We start from the raw sequence: 21617 nt of genomic DNA on the forward strand, positions 1-21617 counted from the left end.
TCATTCCCAGAGTGTTGGCAGTGATAACAAGAAGAGATGAAGAATCGTAAAGGAAACAAAAAGTGAAATAATTGTCAACAAAATTGAAAGCATTGAGACGTATACATGAATGTAGGATGAATTTGATTACAATAATGATTATGAATTTTAAAAGAAGACAACTGACAAGGGGGGAGAGGCAAGACAGGGATGGGGGACCAAGAGGTACAAACTACCATATAAAATAAGCTACTAAGGATACATAGCACAGCTCAGGGGGATGCAGCCATTATTTATTTTATAATTACTTTAAATGGAGTATGATCTAAAAAATACTGGACCATTATGCCATACACCTAAAACTAACGTAACATTGTTAATCAACTATACTTCAATTAAAAGAAGAAGACAATTGACGTAACATTCCAAAAATGCTGCCCTGTCTTATAGGTTAAAAAAAAAAATTGACAAGACAGAACAGTTGCATACCAAGATGATCAGGGGACAAACTACTTCAAAAGATTTTCAGAAAGAGATTTACCTACTGTAATGTTTAGAGGGACCAAATGATACTCTTCAGATGGGTGTGTATCCAGAAATCGAAAGCTTTGCTTCATCTGGGTCAAATGGATTTAAAAATGGCCTTCTGGACCTTAACTCACTCACCAGTTCTTATGGAATGGTTAGAAACCAATTTCATAGTATGTCTAAAATTGCTCTGACAGCATCTTTACTGAAGGGGCTTTATTTATTGCTTTATTTTAGTGAGTACAGTGTGTATAAGGTTTATCCAAGTCTCGGTCCTTTTACCTCTGTTCTTCCACTAAGATCTCACGTTTCTTTATTGTAAATCCCAGGGTAACTACCGTAGTTGAGAAGGGACTATTGTAGAAGTTTTCTTTTAATGGTTTAGATCTTTATAAAGATTAATTTAACTATAAAATGATTTTTAAAGTATTAATACTTTTAAAATAAAAAGTGTATCTGCTCTGTTCAACCCAGGTGATAGGAAATTTTAAAGCATTATTAAAATAACTTTACAGTTATTAAGTAACTCAAAAATTATTATTTAATTATTAAATAGTTTAAAATTCTGCTCTTGACAAAAACTGATTATATAAATGGATTCTTTGCTCAAGTGCATCTGCTCACAGGGATTAATAGCCCTCTATACTGATCATTTATTTATTCCAAACAAAATGAATTGAATTATGTATTCCATTTTTTTTTCAGTATGTGAGAAACTCTAGAATTCTTAAATTTCTTTCAAATTTAAGTGTCACTCAGAATCTATTTGAAAAGGCTGCTTGTTTTAGGTCAGTTGTAAATAGGTCCTTGAGAACATTGTCTTCTAAAATATCTATTTCCCACTGAAGGGAGTTAACAAAGTTTTCAATGTTTTCTGTCACAGGGAAACTCAAAGATACACACAACTTCTAGACTTGCTATTTAAATCATGTAGATCTTAGTCAGTTAACTAAAAGAGCTGAAAGCTGCTTAGAGCTTTGCTAACAGTAGTTAATTCTGCATTTATGAAGCACATTATGCCTCAGATAGAGTTACGAGCTGAGAAGCAAGGGTGAGGACGATGCAGCCTTTGCTTTTGATGAGCTCAAAGTCCCTAAAGGCCATCAATCCTAGGAAAGACGAAGTCATTCAACTTCACGCAGTAGGGACAGAAAGCATCAGCTAACCAAGTCCTTTCTACTGATGGGAAAAAAGCAGAGAAGAATGTTGAGCCAAGTTCTATTAAATTTCTATTTAATTTTCAAAAAAAAATTTAATTCCTAGAGTAACAGAATCCTAAGGTTTATATACATTCTCCTTTATCTTCTTAGGTGGGTGGATTCCCAAGAGGTAGAGGAAGAGGGTCAGACAGATAAGACTGTCACTGCTCCCTCTCTCCGGCCTTTCCTCTGAGAGTCACGGCCCTAATGATAAAGTTGCAGTGTGACACAGGCCTTGTTACTCCCTCCTCAGGGAAGTCTAGCTATCATACATTCTTCCCTGGAAGCCATGCCAAGTGGTTTAGCGTTTTGTTCCCTTTTCTCCTTTGAGGTCCAAGAGTTTTTGAATTTGTCTCAATTTCTATATTAAACAATCATCTGCATATTCTCACCCCCACCACCCTGTGCAGACCCTCCCTTCCTCTCACCGAGACTGCCCTGAAGTCCTTCTGGCAGGCCGCCCCCACTCCTCTCTAGACCGACCCATTCCGTACAGCACTGCCCAAGAAATCTGACGTCTTCCTTCCAGCTCAAGTATCTTCAGTGGTGCCTATGTGTAATTGTAAAGAGCCCTGCACCTCACTTTCTATTAAGTCCAACAACAAATGGGCCCATTTAAGTCTCATTTATGACTGAGGGGCATGAAAGTAGAGTTATTCCTTAGAAGATACTTCATGAGTGAATTTGAAACTATGTCCTCTTGCAACTAAATTATAAGTTCTGAAGAAGGGCTTGCCATTCTCGTAAGTGAAATGGTTTTAATTCAACATCTTCTACTGGGAAAAAAAAGGTCATAAAGCTCAGTAAAATGAACTGGATGAATGGAAGATGTACACACGAATGAGAACAAGGCACACTTTAAACATTCTGAGACCTGGGTCAGGAGCACCTCTCTGAAAACTCACACCACCACATTCTGCAAGAGTTTAGAAGCTCTGGGTTAATACAAACTTTGTATAAGGGCTCTGTACAGCACTGCCTGATAAACCTTACAGTTTCCACCCTGCTCAAAAGTCTTCAATGGTTCTCTATGTATGACTGTAATGAGCCCTACACTGTTTACTTTCTATTAAGCCCCTAAGCTTTCCCTTCGGCCCTCTCTCTCTTCCAGATACAGTGGAGACTTATCTCATTCCTCCTTTAGGCAGCCTGGTGTCGTTTGCACAGCCTTTGTGCAAACATTCGATGTGATTTATTATACCTATAAACTGTGAAAACTGCCCAGATAGAATTTTTGGTCAGAATCCAGTAAGATAAATGAGAAAATATTTTAAATTACCTTGAAAAAGAGTGAAAAAAATAATTTTTTTAGAACTGGATAGACTTGTGTGAGAGAGCAGAAGAACTCGAGGGATGTGGCAAGAGAGGGACATAAATGACTATCACAGATCATGTCAAGAAAAACAAGGGAGGACACATGAAGCGGGACCAGATTATACAGAGAAAAAAATAAACAGGGCCGAGATCATGCCTACTGGGACAGGAAAATCAGACAGAACACTGGCATGGTGAAAGTCATATAAAAAGAGTTAATTAAGGAGACTTTGCTGTGTTCAAGGCATGTAGTGACAGTCTGAGGTCCCAGGAATAGAATGTGGAAATGGAGTAAGAAGGATAAACAACGCAGTGTAATACCTGGAAAGGTATTCAGAAGACAGATGTTATATTGAGGGAGACAGGACACTGGTTTCACCCAGGCTTTGAATTATGGGTATTAAAAAATGGTTCTAATACTGTACTCAGCATGATATATTTGCACTACATCCTCTAACTCGCATGCCATTAGGCAACGTAAATGGCATAAATTTTGGAAGCAGACACACTATACCTGATAGGAATCAAGGCCAAGAATGACTTTGGCCTTGGCGTTGGCTGGTAAAGTGATTGATGGTACTTATGAAGAGTTAAAAAAAAAAACCCTCTATACTTTGCACATGCACTGAATTATCATGTGGGATTTCAGAATCTCTTCTAAGTATGATGCACTTTTGATTTGGGCCACTTTTTGGATTATTCTCTGCAGGCACATGGAAGTGGTAATGAGCATGAGACCATCCTGGAGCACCCAGCTTGGCTAAGATCTGCCTGGTACAAGGCCTCAGGGCAGATAGCTTTGACCAGCCGTTATGTACGTCTCAAGCAAGCACACCTTGTCTTAGAATTGTTTTACCTGTGAGTGCAAGATTTAGTGTGACATTTCTCAAAGTGTGCTTGTTCCCTTGCAAACCACTTGTTACTGGTCTGTGAGTACATTAATATAGAAATTGAAACTTGTACAGCAATAAATTTAGCTCTGTTGAATCTAATTAATAGACAAGAGAAAAACACAGCAGACAATTTGCAATTATTTTTAAATTAACTTTTCCAGTAACTCATTTTGACTGTACTTTAGAGCGTACCGGAGCACAGCTTACTGAGGGGGAAGGCTTTGACGAGAGACAGCGTGAGAAGGACTGACTCGAAGGGCTCACAGGAATGAAGGCAGAAAGGCCTGATCTGTTTTAGGTCTTAGGGCACAGGAACAAAAGTAGGTCCTGTGATTCAGACATGATTGATCTCAACTCTCAGATTCAACTGGAGCCAACAACTCCTTAGCAAAATGGATGTGCATTTTACGTAAGAGTGAATATTTCTGCTCCTTTGATTGCCAAGAGTTAGCTTCTGGTCAAAAATTCAGGACTTTGGAAACTTGGCCACAATTTTTTTTTCAGTCATTTGCGCATGAAAAATGAGTGACCTAGTGAAAATTACTTAACCTCTCAGGGTCTCAGATTTCTCACCTGGAAAACAGATAATGCTATGTTCTGTAGAGGAATGCTGTGATGATCAGAGCTAGGTGGAAGTAAACGTGCTGGTAGTATAAAAGCTCTGTATTAGTCTTCTGTTGACTTCTAGGTGTTAACTGAGGACGCTGACTATCACAGTATACTCACTTTTTTTGGAGGAGCTCCATTGCTACCGATTGCTATTTCTGTTTCATTTTTCTTTGCTATCAGAAGTCAAAGGCTGGAAACCACATAATTCACAAACCATTCCAATCTGGCTTCCCTATCTCCTTCCACATTAACTATTTCTAAACTGCAGTTATCAAGGTCAATAAATCTCACTGTTGCGTCTCAGTCCTTCTCCTAATAACATCTAATATGGCTGACCTTACTTCCTCCCTCTGGAAACCTGGCTTTGATGACACCACCTTCACTGCTTTGCTGCTAATTCCCAGTCTCCTGGGGAGAGCCCGCTTTACTCAAACATCACATGTCTCCAGGCCCAGTCCTACTCTGGTAGATTGGATTGGTCTACTGTTGTTCTCGAGTGTTCATGCCACATCCTAAACATGGCTTACCTCTGGCTTTGGGCTTGAGGATGTCCCTAGTTTTGGTAAATACAATGTTAGAGGACAGGACACAAGCAGAAGCTGCAAGAGGTTGCTCCCTCAAACTCATATGAGCAGCTGCAGGTCCAAGAAGAATGAGAAACATTAGGAGCAGGTCTGAACCCAAGCAGTAGCCTAAAGCCAAGCCCACCTAGTCCAGCAAAGCCCAGCACAGCTGCAGCCCACCTGTAAACCCAGCAATGAAATAATACACGCTTTTATTTGTAAGCCACTGTGATTTTGAGGTTGCTTATTTCATATCAAAAACTGACTCATTTTCTACTCATGCTATATTTATTCTTCCTAACCTCTTATCTGAGCTCCAAACCCATTCTACTGCTTACTCTTTGAGATCTCCATTTGGATGTGTCAGAAACCTTAAACTCAACATGTCCAGATTGAAACTTGATTATTTTTCTCTGTAGTCTTTCATCAAGAGGCTACGAGATGCACCTAAATGCACACACACCAGCTGGTGAAGTCCCTCTTGGCCCCCTCCCATAGCCATTTCATCAACATAAAACTTTCCTTCAAAATACTTCTCCAAAACATTCAACTCTCACCTGCACCAACATCACCACAGTCCAAGATCATTTTCTCTCACATACACTGTCCTTCCTGAATCAACTTTTCAGTTTCTATCACCTGGCTGCTTTTGTGCTTGAATTCACTTTGTTTCCCTCTAATACATTCAATACTCTGTAGCAGAGAACATTTTTCAAAAAGGCAAATCAAATCATGCCAATCTCCACTGCCACTCCTACTTAAGCATGCCCTTCAGACCACAGTAATATTTCCCATCTCCAAGCTCAAGTCCTCCCATGTCTCCGCCTACCTGCCAAGCTTCCCCTTCTCACCACAGACAATGTGCACTGGGTTAACCATGCCTGAACACCTTCTCCCAAATCAACTTAGGACATGTCAATGGCCTTTGGGAAAATAGGACAAAATATTTGAAATTGGGATAATTTTGGAAAACCTGAACATATAATTACCAGAATTATTGCTCAAAGGGAAGGGCACGCAAAGATTTATTCTTAATTACTACGGACTCAGTCAAAGTAGTAAAATACCTCCTTAAATATGCCTCCTCCTGCTAATTTTCCCTTCTTCAGAAAGCTTTGTAATTCTCCTGATACTTTTTCTGTTTACCACAAAGAGGTAGTGTTCCCCAGGAAATACTGTCTGAGCTCTGGAATCATTTTACCTTGGCATAAGACTCACAGATTGCAACTCTGTCCTGTCGTATAAAAGCCAAGTTACTAGACCTCTCTGGGCCCTGAATTTCTTACATTTAAGAGTAAGAAATAAGCATTCCCTACCATGCTGAGTTGCTGTGCTTATTAAATGAGACATATTTATGAATATATCTCAATTTCCTCCTTGCATTGCTCAGTTAATACATATTTCTTGAAATACATATTACAGGATACACTGGTAAGCTTACATTAGAGTCTCCTTAATATGAAGCTTAAAAAAAAGTCTCAGAATGGAAAAAAAAACATCTTCAACTCGGCTCTCAGCTTCATGCTCCTTCCTAATGGTTGCTGGGATACTCTGCCTAGACTTCAAACCTAGCAGCCCATCTATTTGGGTATTACCCTCCTTCAGGGAGACTCTGCTTTGCTGACATTTTAACTCCTGAGATCCACACATGTCAGGGTAACCCAGCGACTCCTCCCTGGGCACACTCTGGCCTCATGAGGCTATGCCTCTTTATCCACCGCTGTCCTCACCCTGGGGAGTAAATGCAGGGGTAGTGACCAGCAAAATCGGTGTGGCTGCATAAAGATGTACAAGGAAGAAAGAGGCAAATAGTCCAGTTTCAAACATTAGAAAGCATTTATACAAACATGATTATCTACTAAGGGGTTTATTCTCTAGTACTTTGACGTCTTTCTGAACATCTGGGGGACTCACATGAGCTCTATGGCCACACCACTTCCCAGAGTCGGTTTATGAATATTCCTAACAGCTTCGGTGTTCTTTCCAAAGCACTAACACCATCAGCATAAATGGTTAAAACAAACAAACAAAAACCCCACACACATTTGACACCACCTGCTGTTGCATTTATTTTGGCAGGAGGGGGCAAGATCTTTTGAAAAAAAAAGTAATTGATTCTTGCTCCTTGGATCCGTGCTCTATATTCACATGCACAAGTGATGTCTGGAGGAAGAAAAATCTCAGAACATCATTTCAGGGCAAAATGTTATTCAGTCCTTCCTTTTCTACATACAGGCACAGCTCTGAGTTAATGGGGTTAGGCACAATCCCCCAACTGTGTTCTTGGAAACACCAGCCTACAATTCTGTAGTCAAAAAGGATGACTTTCTGTTAAAACGAGATTTAAAAAATGTATATGACCAACCTGCAAATATTGTTGACCGAGTCTTCTGGACAATGGTGGTGGCACTTACATCGCAAAATCTTTGGACGAGGGGTGGGGGCTGTATTCTCACCATCCTCCTTCTTGGTGCCCACATTTAATTTTCCTGAACTTCGCAAAAGCATGTTATCAAGGAAGTTTGCTGAAAAGGAGAAAGAGTAAGTCTAATTTAAGAATCTGTGGCATAGCCCATTCAGTCTTCTGTCCAAAGTATTATATTAAACAAAACATTAAGCATTCATGATACTTAAAAGATTGAAACAGAAAACGTATTCTGATGTTTCGATATGTTAAAAAATATACCTTCTACATATATACCTCATATAGAAATTTTCATAATGTTTTCAGAATAATGGTTTATATATTAAGTTATCATACACAGTATTTGATTGAGATCAAGGAATTCAAAGAGACACTATTATACAGATTATCTCTACTGTGTATGGTAATACTATGGGTAAATATTATCATTCCCATTTTCAGATGAGAAAATTAAGACTCAAAGTTTAAGTGCTCTGCACACAGTTGATAAACCATGAAGCAAGCATTTAAACTCAGGTTGTTTGGGCCCTAAAACTTTCTACTGGTCTCTTTACTTTAGGTATATCATGTATTTTTAAAAGAAATCTTTAGAAATACTTAATCTGCAAAATTGAGTCAGAAGATGAAAACTAAGTTATCAAGATATATTTCAAAAGATACATCGTCCTCATCAGTTTTTACGAGCACAAGTGACTACCTACCATGGTAGCGATGGTTCTACATCTTCAATGGAAGACACGCTAGTAGACATGATGTCTAGAAATAGATTTTTCTGGGTTCAAAGCAAGGTTTACTATCTACCAGTTAGTTGACATTGAATAACTTTATAATCTCACTGTGCTTCATTTTCTTATCATTAAAATGGAGATAATTATAAGCACTTACCTCACGTCAAGGCTCAGAGTGTGCATGTTACATAAGAATACTTGATAAATGTTAGACAGTATTCCCGGAAAAATCCAATTTTTTTACCTTTTCAATAGTTATGACAATGTTTCGTTAACACAGGTTGACATATCACTCAGATAATTTTCGTATTTTCTTCTTTACCACCACTTTTGGAAAGTAATGATGCTCAAGAAAGAAGCATGTGTTGACTGACACCTATTAGGTTTCAGGCATCGTTGTTAAGAGCTTTCATACAGGCTATGTCACTGTATAAATCTGTCACCCTGAGCAATGTTTGATTTAAAATCTCAACACATCCAGTTTGTCTACAGTTAAATAAAATTGCAACAAAAATGTCATCTAAAAGATGTCAGATTAAAAAACAAATTCTTGATCAGAACTGCAATATAGACAATAGATGTGTACAGTGTACCATTTGTTACTTTTTTAACTACAAATGAGTGCCTCCAATTGTTGGTTATATCAGAGAATGAGGAGTTAAGAAAAAGATCTGTGATGAATTTTCCTGACTTTCTGTGTGTTGCCAATCAGCTGAATTCTTAGAGTAATAATTGAAGGAAAAAGCAGTAAAATATGTTAGATCGATTTATCAGAATTTCCCAATTATTAATTCTAATGTCTCATTAGATTCTCCAAATTTATATAAGACGTGCACCTAACTTTCTCCAACAACTTCCTCCAACAGTATTTAAGTCTACAGCAGACATTCTGGTTGTAATGTGCATATGAAGAGCTTGTTATGTTCAGAATCCCGGGCCACCCACAGTGATTCTGATTCCATAGGTCTCAGGTGAGCCAAGGGAAGTGCATATTCAGCAAGATCTCATGTGATTCTGGGACAGATCATGTGCAGATTCCACTGAGAAACCTGTTACTATATTAAGCAAATATTATTTATTTAATCCAACCACACAATTAATCCCAACAGGAGATAATAATCTCTACAAAATAGGGTGCTCATCCTTAAGTTAAATTCCCAAAGGCCAAATCTGTTAGGAGTTTGCCTGCACAAATGCCTCAGCACTGCCTGTTCTCCAGGTGCAGTGGCTGTTGGTATGACTATATATCACCCTGCCACACGGGGCTTCCTTCTTTTAAATCTGGCTCTCAATCTTACAAACTTTATGACCTGAGTTACCTCAGAGTAACTCAAAGTGATGAAAGTAAGATATTTAATATGTATTACATCCTGCTTCCTTCCATACCAGGCCCCTGCTCCTTGAAGTTTTTAAAACAAAAAATGAAAATTCATTTATTACTCACATGTCTACTTAGCAAATACATATTGGGTACCTACCCTGTTCCAGGTCCAGCTGGGTAAGAAGAATGAACTAAACATACACAGAGTTTACCATCTGCTGGGAAAAGGTTAGACTGTTCACACCAAATGGTCTGCAGTAGAAAAGAAACACCCTCACACTAATGGAAATAAGATGTCATTTTGTAAGAAACATTTTAAGAGAGGATTCATTATTTTCTCACATTTTAAATTTATTTAAATAAAATACTGATATAAAATTTAGCCAGAAGGAGATTCTTTGTAATACTGCTTACAACAACCCATGTTTACAACAGTAGGGGAGAAGTTAGATCTCTAAAAAAAAGACTCCTATGTAGTTACTAAAATGTTGATATTTATTGACAGGAAAGATTGTTAAAATATAATTTTTATTGAAAAGGGTAGATTATAGAGTATTTTAATTACAAAATTCCACTACAAGAACAAGAAAAGGGGCTTTAAAAAAAGAACAATATAAAAGAAAAAGACACTAGTAATAAAAACCTACTAACAGAAGCAGTAACTGATTTAATAAAGCTGAGAATGCCAATTCCTAAGCCAAAGGTAGGGAGAAGTCAAGAAGCAAAATAATCCTGCCACTTACCCCCCCAAACTGCAGTGACACCACCAGTTCCCTTTAGAAGTGGGAGTGCAGGAGTACTGAAAAGAGATGGAGGCTGAAAACCTGTTTCAGAAGTAGTTCAAGTTTCAGCTATCCTTCCCATTCCATACAGGCTGGTAGCATTTCTTCCCCACCCCTGCAGCAGACTATAAGAGTAAATCCAACATAATGTCACTGAGATGCCTTCCTTATTTTCATTGTTTACAATCAAGGTGAGGGACTGCAGGACACCAAGCAGAGAGAGGGGCAGGGGTACCACCTACTACAAACATTCACTGAGCATTTACGCTGGATATTGACTCTACCTCCCATCCCCATGGCTTCCAGAACTCAATGCAGCCTGCCTTATGCCTTCTTTACTCAGGAATTTGACCAAGTCAAAAACAAACAAAATACCTAAAGATGGGGATACTGGAAGTTTCTCAGTGACCAAACAGCCCTGCAATATTATCCTACAGCAAGGCCCACTGGTGACAAGAGGTACCCATACATACATAGCTTCCAACCAGCTTTTAGAGAATTGCATTCTCTTATATATAAGCCACTAATTAGGGTCAATAGATACACGAAGAAAGCCTCTAACATCAAAGACTGAAAACAAAACAAATACATAGAGAAAAGCCACTTAGAAGAAACATTACATGGAAGGAAATTCTAAAACTTAAAAAAGAAAACCTTATTAATCCTCTCAGCTTTATAAAAAGTGCATTACATCAATAATAAAAGAACATGTTGCTACAAAAAGGGAGTAACAATAAGGAACTCTGAAAATATGATTACATTAAAAATGTCAGTAGGTGAACTGAAATGAAGATTAGGAAACCTCACGTAGTATCTATCAAAACATAGATATGGAAAAGTTAAGTAGTAGTTTGGTGCAGCTCTTCTGGAAAACAGTACAGGAATTCCTTAAAAGACTAAAAATAGACTTACCATATGATCCAGCAGTCCCACTCCTGGGCATATATCCAGAGGGAACCTTAATTCAAAAAGATACATGCACCCCAGTGTTCATAGCAGCACTATTTACAATAGCTGAGACATGGAAACAACCTAATTGTCAACAGATGACTGGATAAAGAAGTTGTGGTATATTTATACACTAGAATACTACTCAGCCATAAAAAAAGAATAAAATAATGCCATTTGCAGCAAAACGGATGGGCCTGGAGATTGTCACTCTAAGTGAAGTAAGCCAGAAAGAGAAAGAAAAATATCATATGATATCACTTATATATGGAATCTTAAAAAAAAAAAAAGACAAATGAACTTATTTACAAAACAGAAACAGACTCACAGACATAGAAAACAAACTTATGGTTACCAGGGGGGGAAGGAGGTGGGAAGGGATAAATTGGGAGTTTGAGATTTGCAGATACTAACCAATACATATAAAATAGATAAACAACAAGTTCATACTGTATAGCACAGGGAACTATATTCAATATCTTGTAGTAACTTATGATGAAAAATAATATGAAAATGAATATGTATGTTCATGTATGACATACACCAGAAATTGACACAACATTGTAAAGTGACTATACTTCAGTAAAAATATATAATAAAAACTATTAAAAACTAAAAAAAATTGCACACAAAAAAATAAAAGTTAAGTAAACTGGAGCATCAATCCAGGAAATTCAACATCTGAATAATATCTCCAGAAAGGAAGACCTGAGACAAAAGAGGGAGGAAATTATCAAACAAACAAATAAATAAATAGTGCAAGATTCCCATAACCCAAAATCATGATTTTCTAATATGAAAGGATCCAGAGTGTATGAATAGACCCAGACTAAAGTATGCTATTATAAAATTTTAAAACCTTCAAGACAAAGGGAGACCCTAAATTTATTTATATATATAGATTAAAAATAAGTTATGGCATTTAATCTCCTACTGCAAAAGCATAAACTAGGATAAAATAGAGTGGTGTCTTCAAAATTCTGAGGGAAAAGTATTTCAAATCCAGAAAAGAATACCTGGAGAAATTATAAGCAAAATGAGGGTAGAAAAGAAGCATTTTGAGATTTTCATTGTCTATATATAAACTGAGTTAAGAGACAACATACTGAATGAGCATATAAGATTTCCCTCATACAATGTGACATGAATAAGTAAAAGTAGTGAGATGATAAATAATTGCTTGTAAGTAGCATTAAATAGATGGATGATTAAATGCAAATCTGAGACAAGTGGAGAGTTCCTCACTTGCTTTTGCCAAAATAGTCAAGGGAGTAATTTATATAGAAGTGTGTAACTGCTACTCAGGAGTCAATTAATCTATGTGTTTCATTCCTTATGAAATGAAAATTGTTACCACACAGTTCACAATATTTCCAATCACAAGATAAAATTAAAATAATTGAGTGATAATTTGGAGGCTAACAAAAACAAGATAAGGGGGAAGAGAAGCAGTAACGGCAGAATGAATAAATCTGATTAAATTCACCTTAACAGCTAAGAACGCTGTTAAAGATGGTAAGATCTTTTCTTAAATTGAGGTATACTTAACATACATTATATTAGTTTCAGGTATACAACAATGTATATATTGCAAAATGATCAACACAAATCTAGTTAACATCCATTACCATACACAGTTATAATTTTTTTTCATGAGAGTGAGCATTTTTAAGAACTTCTCTCAGCAGCTTTCAAATATGCAATATAGTACTATTAACTATACTCACCATAATGGACATAACATTCTCGTAACTTACTTATGTAATAATGAAAAGTTTGTACCTTTTGATTCCCTTCATTCATTTTGCCCACCACCCTACCTCCTGACCAACCACAATCTGTTCTCTGCATGTACAAGCTTGTGTTTTGTTTTTGTTTTTTTTAGATTCCATATATAAATTAAATTATATGGTATCTGTCTCTCTGACTTATTTCACTTAGCATAATGCCCTCAAGGTCCATCCACATTGTTACAAGTGGCAAGACTTCATTCTTCTTAATGGCTGAATAATATTCCATTGTATAGATATACCACACATTTTCTTTATCCATCCCTTGCTGGACACTTAGGTTGTTCCATATTTTGTCCATTGTAAATAATGCTGCAATGAACATACAAGTGGCAAATACATTTTCAAGTTAGTGTTTTCATTTCCTCAAATAAATACCCAGAAGTTTCATGGTAGCTGGATTTGCTGAATTTCACAGTAGTTCTATTTTCAGCCTTTTGAGGAAATTCCATGCTGTTTTCCATAGTGGCTGCACCAATTAACATTCCCACCAACAGTGCACAAGGGTTCCCTTTTCTCCATATCCTCACCAGCACTTGTTATCTCTTATCTTTTTGATAATAGCCATTCTAACAGGTGGGAGATATCTCAGTGAGATTTTGATATATAATTTCCTATGGTTAATGATGTTAAGCAGCTTTTCATGTGCCTGTTTCTTTGGAAAAATGTCTATTCAGGTCCTCTGCCCACTTTTTCTAATGAGACTTTGTTTTTTTGCTACTGAGTTGTAAGAGCTCTTTATATATTCTGGATATTAACCCCTTATCAGATATGTAGTTTATAAATATTTTCTCCCATTTAGCAGGTTGCCTTCTCATTTTGTTGATGGCTTCTTTTGCTGTGCAGAAACTTTTTAGTCTGATGTAGTACCACTTGCTTATTTTTAATTTTGTCTTTGCTTTTGGTGTCAAATCCAAAAAATCATCACCAAGACCTATTCTAAGGAGATTACCACCTATGTTTTTTCCTAGGAGTTATATGGTTTCAGGTCTCACATTCAAATCTTTAATCCATTTTGAGTTAATTTTTATGTATGGTGTAAGATAATGGTCCAGTTTCATTGTAATGCATGGGGCTATCCAGTTTTCCCAACACTGTTTATTGAAGAGACTATATGTTCTTGGCTCCTTTATTGTAAATTAATTGACCATATAGGCATGAGTTTGTTTCTGTGCTCTCTATTCTGTTCCACTGATCTATGTGTCTGTTAGTCTGCCAATACCATACTGTTTTGATGACTAGAGCTTCGTAAAATAGTTTGCGACCAGAGCACATGATGCCTTGAGCTTGTTCTTCTTTCTCAAGATTGCTTTGGCTATTTGGGGTCTTTTGTGGTCCTATACAAATTTTAGTATTGTTTGTTCTACTTCTGTTAAAAAATGCCATTGCAATTTTGATAAGAATTACACTGAACATGTAGACTGTTTTGGGTAGTGTGGACATTTTAACAATATTAATTCTTTCAGCTCATGAGCATGGTTGAGCTTTCCATTTGTTTGTGTCTTCTTCAATTTGTTTCATCAATGTCTTACAGATTTTAGTGTATAGGTCTTTTATCTCCTTGGTTAAATTTATTCCAAGGTATTCTATTCTTTTTGATGAAAATTTAAAATGGGGATTATTTTCTTAAATTCTCTTTCTGATAGTTCATTATTAGCGTACACACATGCAACAGATTTCTGTATACTGATTTTTGTATCCTGCAATTTTACTGAAGTCATTTATTAGTTTCAACAGTTTTTGGTGGAGTTTTTAGGGTTTTCTATATATAATATAATGTCATCTGCCAAGAGTGGCAGTTTTACTTCTTCCTTTCCAATTTAAAGGACTTTTTTTCCCCTTGACTAACTGCTCTGATTAGCATTTCTAATACTATGTTGAATGAAATTGGCCAGAGTGAGCATCCTTGTCTTGGTTCTAATCTTAAAGGAAAAGCTTTCAGCTTATAACTGTCTAGTATGTTGTTACTTGTGGGCTTGTAATACGTGGTCTTTATTATGTTAAAGGATGTCCCTTCTATACTTGTTTTGTTGAGAGGTTTTTTAAATCATAAATGGATGTTGAATTTTGTCAAATACTTTTTCTGCATTTACTGAGATGATCATAGATTTTTATCCTTCATTTTGTTAGTGTGGCAAATCACATTAATTGATTTGTGGATATTATACCACCTTGCATCCCAGGAATAAATCTCACTTGATCATGGTGTATGATCTTTTTAATATATTGTTGACTTTGGTTTGCTAATATTTTGTCGAGGAGTTTTGAATCTATGTTCTTCAGGGATATTGTTCTGTTATTTTCTTTTTTCATGGTGTCCTTTTCTGGTTTTGGTATCAGGGTAACATTGGCCTCGTAAAATTTTGTAAGTGTTTCCTCCTCTATTTTTTGGAAGAGTTTGAGAATGATATTAATTTTTCTTTGAATGTTTGACAGAATTCACCAGTGAAGCTGTCTGGAACTGGACTTTTGGGGTTTGTTGTTTTTCTTTTTTTTTGGTTTATTGAGTGGTTTTAAATTACTGATTCAATCTCCTTAAGATCTTCCTAATAGCGAGAACACATTTGAGATAAAGGGCCAATGAGAAACTAGACTGTTGTATCTACTGTTATAATCATGAAAAGGATCATTTCCATATAAAAGCACTCCAAATTTATGCAAAATTCAGCCAGCCTCACACAGGCAAGCATAGGCATTTTGGATCAAAAACAAGACAGAACACATCAGCTAAGGCATAAAAAAGGCAATTACATGTATACACAAGAAATAATTATTTTATAAAAACACTAATTTAGCCAGATAACAATCGTGCTGAAATAAGACTTAGAAGGAAAGACGAAGATATATCTTTATGGTAATGGAGGTGGACAATGGAGTAGCGACAATAAAGATATGTCCCAAATATCAGACGTCTGATTAAGACAATTATCAAAATGTATTTTTTACATTTTACTATATTTTTATCATCCTCCATTTAAACAAGAGAAAGGTAGACTTTAAGAAAAATAAAGTTTGATTTAGTCAGCCCATTCAAATAATACAAGAAATTTATTAATTAGATCCTCTGTTTACTTGATTTTATGCTAAACTTTATATAAAAGACGATCATTGAAAACAAATGGCAGATGAATAATTATTAAAGAAACATTACATATAATTTAGCACACTGTATTTTCTAAATCAACAAGTTAAATTTAAAAAAAATTTTTTCCCCACCAAGGAAAGCTAAATAGGAGAGCTAAATGGTTTCTACTTAATCAAGTTGAAAAGAATTTCAACAACATTGATTATTTCTTCTCAACAGCTTTCCTGGCAATTAAAGCTTTTTTAATATTTACTGACAGAATTACAAATAAACCTGACAGAAAAATGTAAGAGGAAAAAAACTAAGGAAAGTTATAGACTCCCCAGAAATTTCTTAGGAATAAATACTACACTGAATAAATCTCTCTTTAGGAGCTCAGTCCATTTTTCAGTTCCCTTCCTCCCTACCACTCTCCCCCACCTAGCAGTATCTGTCTCTGTGTCTCTCTAATATCAGCCTTTAGCTTAATAGAGTGAATCCGGACACTAAGGATTCTGCCTGGTTAGCTTAGCTTGTTACACTGTCATCAACCCAGGTAGTTCACTACCCTAATTACCACGATAATACAAAGTAGGACACGTGGAAGCCAATCTAAAATTGTATCTCATTTTTCAGAGGCTCACTAGATTTTTAGGGAGCAACTGAACCACAAGATCACCTCCAGACATATGGTTGTGTGTGTGTGTTCTTAGTGAATCAAAACTAAATTATATTCCTCACATCTTTCATATACAACAGATGTATAGATTTTCAAGCAAATTAATCAAATTTCATGAAGTAATTAATGACCCGCAATAGTGTGACTTCCATTCAATTACAAAGGTTAAACAGAATTATTTTTCTTGAGTATCTTGAATATCTTTTATTGGATATATGTTACAGTTATATAAATGTTTTTAGCTATTTTGTATGTCTGCATATAGTTCTCTCTTTTGTGTAAGCGCATCTCTTCTTGTGTAAATTAGGAGGTAAGAGTTATAGAGTTTCTTTAAAGCACTTATTTGTAATCAGTGGACCATTACTAGCTGGCAGCCTAGTACAGACATAATTGTTTTTTGTTGTTGTTGTTATAGATACTTAAGAAATCAATTCTTTATTTTTAAAATTTTTCTATATTATATTATAATGTACTCTTCCATATGATTTTTACAGAAAAAAATGAAACAAGATTTTTATAGAAAAATCAGAAAACCCAGAACAAAAGTGACATGTAAAGAAAAAAAGAATTCGCAATACTACAACTCTACAACAAATTTCAACTTCCACATTCATCTACTGCATCCTAAAGTCTGCTCCAGCTAATTTTAGTTTTGATTCTTCTTCTCAGTAACATTCTTATCACTTCCACAATACCATAAATAAAACACTTGAGTTTGTGTTATAAAAGATTGTTTTACATGTCACAGTGAAGACAATATCGGAATCCACTGTCACATTAAAACACATAGAGAACAATCTTTATGAACAGAGATAGTCCAAGGAAAATTAAGTCTCAAATATACAATGAACTTAGAAATGGATTTGAGTCTTCAAAATTCACTGAAAGATGAGATGTAACTATTTTGTGCCACAGAATCTACTAGTAATCTATTTTTCTTTCTTCGTTTTCTTTTTCTTTCTTTTTTTTACTCTCTAAATATCTCAAAAATTAACACAATTTTGAGTGTCTTCTCTGTTCTACCTCACCTTCACCAGAGGGCAGGCCGGAGCAAGAAGAGAAATTGAAATTCCTTTCACCCAAGTTTGTACTTCAAGTGCCTTGGGTAGATAGATAAGTGAAAGAAAAATCTGAAAGTACTGAACTGTTTAGCAATGCTTTGGGAACAGTCCATTCTACCACTATCTATATTATTACAATAATAAATAATGTGAATCAATGCTCATTTCCTTTCTTAACCAAAACTGGTTTAAACAGTACATTGGTTAAAAACAAAAGCCTATAATACACAGGAATGAAACTTGAATCAGAGCTTAAAAGCAGTGTTAATTTTCAAAATAACTTTTAGTAATCCTGAATGGTGGGTTTATAGATAACTAATCTTTATTTTTATCACTTAAGCCTTGAAACATTTAACTCAATTTAATGATTTAATTTACTATCTAATAAGTGTATTCAAAAGTCCTGACCTAAATCCTCAATTTTCATTGCCTAATCCTCTTTCATAATACTAAGACATTTTCAAACAAATTTTCTATGTTGTTTGCAAGAAGAGCTTAAAAAAATATATGAACAACATTAAACCCAATCATTAATAAAAAGTTGGGATATATGCCTAAAACTCTTTTGAAAAATAAAAATATATAAACAATTCCAATTCAAAAGTATTGAAGCAAAATCACACATATAAAGTAGAAGACTTTCCATTATTAATTGTGACGTTATCTACCCTGGAGTCTTTCTCCTTCAAGAGACTCCGAAGTCGGAGGAGAGAGGGACGAGGGAGGCTGTTGGTGGTGAGGTCCTGGGCTAGCAGGTTGAGGAGGGGGAAAATGTCAGGTGAGAAACCAGTATCAGGTTGGTCACCAAGCAGCGGACTCAGACTTGACCAGGATATAGGATGAAACAGATGAAACAGTTCCAACCCCAGCTCAGCTACCACCTTGCTCTGCGGCCTTATCCTTCCTCACAGAGGATGTGGAGAGCAGCAGCACACACTGGCATGCTAGGGGAATCAGATGAGACGTTCCAAGTGAAGCACCTATCACGGTCCCTTGCACATGTGAATAGCAGTGAGTTGTTACTGTTTTCTGTGCTGCTGAAGCTTACTGTTCAACTGTTTAGTTTTCTTTCTTCAGGAGTTTCTCTTTTCCTCCCTCAGTTGTTTTTTGTCCCTTTTCCCTAGTCCTTCATCTCCTGTGTGTTTCTATTTCTCTTCCTTCCCACCCTCTTTCTCTTATCCTGATTCTCTCGTCCTCTTCAATATCCCTTCTGTTTGCTTCACTTCAGTTCCACTGACCTTCCCTTTCTAGAGTCATCATGTGCACACAAAGGCTATAAAAATATTGAGTTTTTTGGTTTAAGAAACAGAATGATAGTTTGCTCAAGGCTGACTAATATCCTGTTAATAATTTTCTTTTTTTCCTGTGGTATATTCATTTATTTAGCAAATAATCACTAAATCCATTCCATCTGCATACCACAGTGGCCCAGAGCACTTAAAGTATCTTCAATGAAATAACGATCTTGCTGGTGAGACAAATCAACTGCATGTGGAACATGGTGAGGCAAATCAACTACATATGGAAAACCAAAAAACAGCCTATGAAACAATACAATAAATGTCATAACGCCACACAGAATTGTCAAATATAAGTAAGTCCCAGATAGGAGGCATGGAAGGGAAGATTACTAGGGGTAGCAGTAATTAACCCATAACTTTTATGGAAAACATAAGCACCAAAACTAGTTTTTCATTTCAGTGGTTCATTGTTGACACTACTAAACAGGTTAAGGAAAACACATTCGTTTTAAAATGTTAGAGATATGCTGGCTCTCTGTGGAAACTAGGGCTTTTACAATAAAATATTTTGCATGTTTCCATTTACTGGCAATCGTTTCTCTTCTTAACATACCCACGGGTTACCACATCACTCAGGGTCTGTATGATAATCATGTTTTCAACATTTTACATCGTAAAAATTCTGCCAAGAGACCCCAAAACATCTGGATAAAAAGTGAAAGCTTCAATCATTCAAGTGTTTTATTTTATGGGAAGCTAGATTATGATTTCCGCAAATCATGAAAAGGAAAAATATTACGTAAATGTGAACATACAACGTATAGATTTATATTTTGTCAATAACTAATACGGAGCTGTGAGCCTGAGTAAACAGTGTAATTGAATTATGACAGCAATTACAGTTCTTTAGACGTCACATTAACACTCCTTAAAGGTAAAAGAGCAGCTAGCCTCTCCCTCAGGTTCTAACAGGCTTTGAATTTGGAGAAATTCAAGCAAAATGTTCACGTAAATTTAAAAGTCTTTGAAAATACTCTAAAACACAACATGATTCTAAGTATCTTAATAAAAGTATCAGTATAAGAAACAATAAACTTAACAAGCAAGTAACTGTGATGTTTAAAGCTAATTTAACATCAAACTGAATCTACATCCATAAAATAGTATAATCACAGCTAACAGGATGATTAAAACATTTAAAATCTCCCTGTATTTTAAACTACTTAACGTGTCTGTTCAAATTCACATTGTTGGAAAAGAAACCGAACCACAACCTCTTTGACAATAATGTCGAAGAAGCAACCAGGATTTGGCAGACTGCCAAGTCAGGAGCTATGGTTTTATTCAGTGACGTTTCTATCAGTGTTCTGCTTCACAGAATTCTGAGGCTAATCAAAGGAGATGTTCAACTTGCCATCACACAAAAACTTAGTCTGCAGCTTTGCAAAGCACTTCTAAGACAGCTTGATGTGCAAAACTACTTTGAACAGACATATACATAAAGAGAAGAGACCAGGAAACCAGACACATTAGAAACCACATCACCAGGTTCATGCTGTTCTTCTTCCCCAAAGAAAAAACTTGGAAAGCATTTAGGATCTCTCTGTTTCTAATCCTTTCTGCATCCTCTAATTAGATAATTGTTAAAGGATATCTTAGTTAAGGAGCATACTGACCTTAAACATACAAATATATTGCTACTTCAAATGTTCAAATAGTTGAGGCACAAAATATACAGAATATAGATAGATATATTTAAAAACTTAAAAATGCAGTATTTTCAACTACTGTCATCACCAATGAGTTTAAAGGCCTATCTCTGGTAAAACAAAATGGAATAATGATAACCAGCAATAAAATGAATTAAAACAATCTGAATATCAGAAAGCCATTATAGAGTTTTAGGAGAAAAACTGAAGAGACTGAAGAAACAACTGTCTGAAACCTGCAGTGCTCTCTACACGGTTTTGTTTACGTGTATGTGTTATGCTTCCTAGTAAAGTTTTCCAAGATAGATACCAAAAATTACAAGAATTACTCAAATATACTCTTGCCCTAGTTTCTGTGACTGTATACTTTACCTTGCTAAAACAATTTATAACCCTCCTGATGAAAAGAAAAAGATTCAGAAACTGTACTTTCAAAATATTCATTTGCTCTAATATTTAAATCATTAATTTATACTTTACAATATTTTCACATTTAAAAAAATATCGTATCAGCAAGAAAGCAACTTTGACTTTTATAACCTATGAGTTGAGATTTCCATGTCATAGACAGCAGAAGAACTCAAAATGCCAAAAACTACAAACAATCAAATTATACCACAAGGACTTAACAGTCACAACACTTGATTTTAACCATGACAGTGTTGGAAAATGTGTAAGAGCCAACATCCCCCTGACTCCAACACACATAGAACACAGAAGTTAAAATATTACATGCAAAACATTTAGTAGTTTTAAAGTAACCTAAACTGTACACTGCTGGGAC

The 21617-nt window shown here is 35.8% G+C and overlaps 1 protein-coding gene across 5 annotated transcripts in view; it reads right to left on the minus strand.

The window, feature by feature from the left end:
• BMPR1B (bone morphogenetic protein receptor type 1B) overlaps window positions 1-21617 on the minus strand; it is a 411794-nt gene that overhangs the window by 40488 nt on the left and 349689 nt on the right. For 4 of the 5 annotated variants that reach the window (XM_072940342.1, XM_072940325.1, XM_072940335.1 and 1 more), the window contains one exon: window positions 7451-7610. In XM_072940342.1, coding sequence (XP_072796443.1) covers window positions 7451-7593 — 143 coding nt within the window. In that variant the 5' untranslated portion in view covers window positions 7594-7610. Of the gene's footprint in view, window positions 1-7450; window positions 7611-11253; window positions 11300-21617 lie in introns of all 5 variants that reach the window. The other variant, XM_072940321.1, reaches the window with a different exon arrangement.

The sequence above is a fragment of the Vicugna pacos genome, chromosome 2 (genome assembly GCF_048564905.1).
Source record: "Vicugna pacos chromosome 2, VicPac4, whole genome shotgun sequence".
NCBI lineage: Eukaryota > Metazoa > Chordata > Mammalia > Artiodactyla > Camelidae > Vicugna > Vicugna pacos.